General features: G+C 55.1%; 1 protein-coding gene across 1 annotated transcript in view; it reads right to left on the reverse strand.

Moving 5' to 3' along the window:
* TPBGL (trophoblast glycoprotein like) overlaps nt 1–6,303 on the reverse strand; it is an 8,911-nt gene extending 2,608 nt beyond the window's left edge. The window contains exons 1-2 of the mRNA XM_004708931.1: nt 6,273–6,303; nt 6,095–6,185 (exon numbers count right to left, since the gene is read on the reverse strand). Of these exons, the coding sequence (XP_004708988.1) occupies nt 6,095–6,185; nt 6,273–6,303 (122 nt within the window). The remainder of the gene's footprint in view (nt 1–6,094; nt 6,186–6,272) is intronic.
* Nucleotides 6,304–6,736: the final 433 nt, after the last annotated feature.

The raw sequence follows: 6,736 nt of genomic DNA on the forward strand, positions 1-6,736 counted from the left end.
AGGTTATATTTAACTGCTACACCAAGGAATCAATACCACTTAAGGAGAAGAGGCAGACCCTGCGCTGGCCTGGGTCTCAGGCAAGGACCGATAGCTGTTGGCTATGGATGCCAGGGGGTCCTCGTCCTTCCCCTCTCCCTTATCCCCATTACAATCTTCCAGCTATTGGCCAACAGGGACAGTAGCGTGTGCACACAAAGTGGGACATTTGCATACACATGCACATGCAAGGCCAGCTTGACAGATCCAGGTGTTCCCACACACAGGCAATCACAGATACATGCACACGTACATACATGCACATGCATATATATACATGTTCATGTGCATGGGTTGGCTTGCATGAGTTTGTGTGTGGTTCCAGGCAGGCTCCAGCATGCCTCATGCAAGTACAAATGGGTCCAGTCATACATGTGCACATATGAACACAGGTGCGATGTATTTTGGTAAGTGTCCATAGACTCACATGCACGTAAATACTTGAACATGCACCCTTCTGGGTCTATGTAGGCTCCTGGGGACATTTTCAGAGGGACCAGCATGTGTATCCAGACATTAGCCAACACTGCATCCACTCCCTCCTGCCCTCCACCATGCCCTTTGTCTGTGGAGAAACATTTATAGGTGAATAAATGGATGGATGGGAGGCCTCTTCATCCCTCATCCACAGCATGGAACTCCTGCCTCCAGCCCTTAAAAAACAGCTACCAAGTCCAGAGGCCCTGCCCCAGACTCCCACTTTGGCTGCCCCTGATTGGATGGTAGTCTCCCTGAATAGGGGTTAGTGGGCCCCTCATTTGGGGAAAAGAGACCCAGAAAGAACCGAGAGTCAGCAGGCACTTGAGAAAAGGCCATGGTTGTGCCGCACGCTCCTGTGTTTTATTGATTCTGCAAAGACATCCGACTGTGTGGATCATAGCCAATCATGGAGAGCAAGGGGACAATGGAGATCCCAGAGCATTGCACTGCACTCTTGTGGAACCTATACGGGGACCAAGAGACAGTTGTTTGAATAGCACAAGGGACTATTGCACGCTTTAAAATAAAGGCAAGAGGTCCGTCACGGTTGTATCCTTATACCATTGTTCAATCGGTATGCTGAGCAAATAATCCTAGAGGCTGGACTGTGTGATGAAGACCACAGCACTTGGGTTGGAGGAAGGCTCGTTAGCAACCTGGGATAGGTAGAGGTCACCATCTTGCTTGCTGGAAGGGAAGAGGACTTGAAGCACATGCTGATGAAGGTAAAAAGCAAATCTACAGCCTTCCGTATGGATTAAATCATCACAAAACAAAAGTCCTCATGACTGGACCAATAAAAAAGCATTAGGATAAAGATAAAAAATGCTGAAGTTGTCTACGTGTTCATTTTACGTGGATCCACAGCCAGCAAACGTAAAAAGAGCTGACAAGAAATCAAGTCAGGCATTGGGCAGACCTGCTGAGAAAGACCTCTTTCAAGTGTGTTACAAAATGAAGGTGTCACTTTGAGGACTCAGGTGTGCCTGACCCACTTTTCTGTTGTCCGTCCCCCAGGAGGGGGTTATAGGTAGATCATTGGGATCGGTTCCCCCTTTCTCCCCCCACCTTCCCCTTCCCCTCCTGGTATTGCTACTCTCAATATTGGCCCTAAGGGGTTCAGCTGAAGGACATCATGCTTGATAAGGAGATGGCCAATGGAAAAAAGAAAAACAAATGGAATGGATTGGCCCAGTGGCTGAAACAGTAGGCTCAAACATCATAGTTGTGAGGCGGTGCAGGACTGGGCAGTGTTTCATTCTGTTGTACGTTAGGTCTCTATGAGTCAGAGCTGATTGGCTGACACTTGACAACCCATTCACAATTGAGGGGCTTGAGGTCAGCGAGCCAGGAACTTGACCTGAAGCCAGTGGTTGGTCCTAGGATCCTAGCCCTAGGATCTGTCCAGCTGGTGGGCTGCTTCTGAGAGGGCCAGTGCCATGAGGGGGATCTCATCCTGACCTAGGAAGCTGGGGCCAGAGAAGGATGGCTTTTAGGACTCTGTGCCTTTCGGTCGATGGGGGATGGAGCCCTCTGTGCAGTGAGTAGGTCTCCACGTTCTTATTCTGTGGCCCTCTCGTGTTTTGAAAACAAGAAAAACCCTGTCACTTCTGTGGGAGCCCCACCTCTGGCCCGCCACGTGCTCACACAAAGCCCTTCCCTTTCTGCAATGCCTTAGCTCTGTGCCGTTTCGCCCTGCTTGTCTCCTTCCTCCCCAACAGAGCACAGCTCCACGGTGTGGTCAGGTTGAGCCTTGCACTCACAGTGAGCCCATGTGCAACAGAACGGAACACTGTGCCATCCTCCCAGTGGTCACCACCCAAGCTCCCAACTCACTGCCATCAAGTCCATGCTGACTCGCAGAGAGTCACCCCCCCCCAACCCCACCCGGGGGTTTCCAAGACTGTAACTGTTGACGGGAGTGGAAAGCCTAGTCTTTCTCCTGCCAAACTGCTGCTGGTCTCGAACTACCAACCGTGTGGACCACAGCCCAAGGTGCGGTGGCTATTAAGGAAACAAGTCTCTTGTTTACTTGCCTCTGCGTGTGGTTTCTCCCCAGCCTGCCCTCCTCTGTGCAAGTTCCCCCAGATCCACACCAGGGGCTCCTTTGGGGCTCTCCGCCCTTTGCAGGACCAGCCCTGCCCGTCTGGGATGTGGGTGTGCACTGAGCAGTAGGTGTTGGATAAACCTATGTCCACTTGCGAGTGGGGCTGTGTTTATTCTCTGTTGCACTCGTGGAAACATCTGGCTTGGTCCCTTGCCCTCCCTGGGGGCACTTTGTCCTTGGACAGTCTTTCTCCAGTCCAGCCCACCATCTCTCAGGTCAGCTTGAGCTTCTCCGCCACCTCCCAGCAGCCCACCCAGCTTCCTCCTCCCATTGAACGTCTCCACTTCTGGACAAGGAGAGGGCCTGGGCTCCCCTGCACCCCCTGGCTGCCCACAGGCCCCATCAGACTCTGTGTTGTCAGCACACAGCTCAGCGGGTAGCATTGAGAAGGTACCAGGGACCCTTTCTTGGCTGCAATCATGATTTTAAAAACTCTTACTTCCACCTTCCCATCTCTGTGAGGGTCCTGGGTCTCCACACCAGGAGACATCCACCCAGAAGGTGGAGCGCTTCCCCCAAGGTGGCACAGGTGACTGAGACCCGAGCCTGACAGGAGCTCAGGTTTCCAGGTTCCCCTCCTGCCTGCCCTGCAGCCCTCCCCGCCTCAGCTCCTTCTCTTCCAAGAGTGGCTGGGTCAGGTCCCAGGGGAGCCTGTGGGCAAGGAGCCCAAGCCCTCAGGGTTTCCGAAGGACTTGGAGCAAGCAGACTCTTGGAGATATTCCCCAACCCTCCACACACACCTAAACAGGGGGACTGCCCCACATTCAGAGGAGAATTGCCCCCATGTCAGCCACACTGGACCCCAATTTCTGAAGTTATTCCCACCCCAACGTGCGCCCCAGAGCCCCTCACTGCCCTGCCAAGGCTCAGTCCCCTCCCTGAGCTTCTAGATCCTTCCCCACCAAGACCCCGTCCCCATCCAGGCCCTCCTGAGCTGCTAGGGTTCCCAGAGAAGTTTGGTGACATTCCTGGGGTCACCAGCAGATATCCTGCCCCCCCGCCCCTAGCCTCCCCTCAGAGGTGTCTGCCTTCCGGGACCTGAACAATAAGGGTGCGGGTGGCTGGGGTGATCTGGGGGGCCTGTGAGCCCTGGGTCCCTTGTTTTGAGGGATGGGGCGAGGCAGGGCAATCTGTACTTTGCCTAGTTTAGACCCCTCCACCCCTTCTCAATCTATGACCTTGCACTTGCCCCTTCTAAGACCGTCTTTCATTTACCCAAGTAGGCAGTGGCAGCAGGTGCTCAGGGGGGCCTTGCAGTGTACTCCTGCGAGTCTGGCTCCTTCCCTCCTCCTGCCACCCACCCTCGTGCCTACCCTGCTCCCCCTTTGTGGGGGGGGGCGGGTGAAGGAGGAGCAGCTGGGTATCCTGTGAGGATGAAGGTCCATCAGTCCATCAGTAGACGGTGGGGGAGGCCCCAGGCTCTCTCCTCTGACGTAGCTTCTCCACCTCAGGGAGGGGAAAGTTTGCCACGGGCCTGGTTGTTCCTGTTTGTCCCCCACCCCCACCCCCACCCCCGTAAGGCACAGGAAAATCCATAGGCTCAAGATTCATTTTCTCCGTTGAGTCAGCAGAGCCTGCGCTCAGCTTCAGAGGGGCGGGCAACTGGCTTTTAAATAACTCTCCGATATTTAATACTCTCCTCCTCCACTCCGTGGCCGGGCCTGGTGGGGTGGGGGTGGGGGAGACTAGAATAAATGAGCTTGACAAGCCCTCTGGAAGCCTTCAGCTCGGCCCTCACCTCAACCCAGACTCATGCTCAGCCAGAGGGAGAGCAAAAGACCGGCGGCCCCTCCTCACTGCCCCTGGTGGCAGCAGGCATTGTCAGCCACGGTTCAAAGCTGGGGCCTCATGTTCAGAAGCTGGGAGGGGCTCCCCTGACTCTGCTTTTGACCAGCTGCTGGCTGTGTGACTGTCAGCAGGTCCCAGTCCCTCTCTGTGCTGCTATTTGCTGGCCGGACAGCCAGGTGGTTCAGCCGGTGCGCTGCATCTGATTCCCCGAGCTGGGAAGTGCTATGACTCATTGCTCTGGCTCGGGGCTTCTGCCCCGATGGAGCTGTTTCTTTCCATGATCCTGAGGGGATGCTAAGGAGCAGGCCAGTCTCAAAGCCAGGCAGGGTCTGGCTCTAGGATGCCAGTGTAAGCCTCGTCGCTTTGGGTGGGAGGAGAGGGAGGGAGAGAGAAGGAGTAGGAAGTGGGCCTTTTCATTATTTCTGTGCAGCGTGGGTCCAGGACAAGACCAAATATCTGTTAGGATCTTGTTCTTAAACTCAGGTCTCTCCAGTGGTGAGCAGTTGGAGGGGATGGGAGCAAGACCCCAGGCTCTGGCAGTGAAAGCCAATGGGTCTAGCACCCCAGACCGCCCCTCTCCATCCCAGCACTGTGGAGGGTCAGCTGACAGTCTGGGGTTGGGATCTCAGTTGGCTGCGTGAGAACATTGAGACGTAAAGCACAGTGCTGGGGGTTCCTGTGGATTAGTGATGAGACAGGGGCTATAACCTAGGCTCAGTGCTCGCACCACTTTCCCCTCCTGACCGGAAGTCTGAGGGTGAGGGGTGGGGAGAGGCAGGTGGATGCCTGCTCCAGTCTGGGGTGTCTAACTCCCTTAGCGGCTTCTTGGGTACACAGGCTTCGCTTCAGCGATGCCCTTCACGGCTAGGTTGTAGACTCTTGAATCAAGCCACTTAGTTCTAAGAACCACAGACTCAGGAGAGACCCACAGTCTCTTGAAGCAGAACATAGATTCCTAAGGTGCTCCTGTCTGAGAAACACTTAGGGCCTGTGGTGGATTGTTCGACGAATGGCCTCCATCAATCCTACCCAATCGGTATCCACACTCCGATGCTGTCTCTTCCCACACGGACTCTGGCTGGACCCACTTGAGACATCAGCCAATTTGGTGCAAATGGGGACTTAGCACGTACTAATGCCACAGGGCTCCCCTTCTTCCTACCCCAAGATGGGCATGTGTAGAGACCTAAATGATGAGACTAGGCAGGCATGATCACGGTGGGAGTTTTGCAGACCAACCAGACCCCAGATGGTCTTCCAGCGGCTGGGTGATCCTTGGGGAGACCAGCAGAGCTGCTTCATGGACCACAGCCCAATGGTGAGCAAGTGAAACGGCGGTAGTCTCAGGCAACCGAGTCTGTGGGGTGATTTGTTACACAGCAGCCACTAACTGATGCAGAACCTTAGACTCGAGTCGGAGACCCCGGACATTGCTGTCATGACAGCATCACAGAGTCTTGGGTCCAGAAATGGGAGCCTTTGATGCAGACTGCAAAGACCAGATGGGCCCCCACAACTCACCGTGTCTAACTCCCAGCTAGTCAACACTCTTCTTTAATCCACTGACCCTCCTCCAACACTGAGCTCTCCCCGGCACCCAGGGGCCCCTCGTTCTCCTGTATTCTGTCCATTCTGTCGCACAGTCCGCCTTGGTCCACGCTTCCTTTTGCTCTAGGAAACCTTCCTGCGCTGGCCTGCTTCCTCCGGTCCCGGGGGGTGGAGATGGACTTGGTGAAAGTATCTTGATAACGAAGAGAGATCCTAGCAGTGCCTGGCAGGGAGAGGGGGGTGCATGGGCCTGTCTATGTCAAAGTAAAGAACCATCCCCACCGCGACGACCACTGTGAACCGCCCTCACCTCTTCCCGCCGCCGCTCCATTCACCACCATGCCCCCGGATCTGTCCACGGTGCTGAACCTCGATCCTTGCTGTGTTTTGCACCCGAAGAGAGACTTCCCAAGGGTGGGGCTCATTCTCCTATCCTGGTAGCTTACACTCTCCCTCTCTCTCTTTCTCTCACAGGCAGAGCACTGACTTGGTCTACTCACTGCAAAGAAACGCAGGCCAACCTGCCTGCATCGACTGCCCCAAACCACAGGGTCCTTCCTGTGTGAGATCCAAAGGGAAGTCGTGCGTTTGGCTGTCATAGCAGTCCGGCATCTGAATGGTCTCTCCACCGTCAGGAGGGTCCCGCCCTCCTCCAGACCTCACACGCTCCCTTTCCTGGGGCACAGTCTTCTCCTCGTGGTCCCAAATGGCTGCTGGGCACCCGCCCTCATATCGTGCAGCAGATGAAGGAAGGAGATACGTAAGGGTGCCCCT

This window comes from Echinops telfairi, unplaced genomic scaffold (assembly GCF_000313985.2).
Source record: "Echinops telfairi isolate 266 unplaced genomic scaffold, ASM31398v2 ScPeMD7_1713;HRSCAF=2227, whole genome shotgun sequence".
NCBI classification, from domain to species: Eukaryota; Metazoa; Chordata; class Mammalia; order Afrosoricida; family Tenrecidae; genus Echinops; species Echinops telfairi.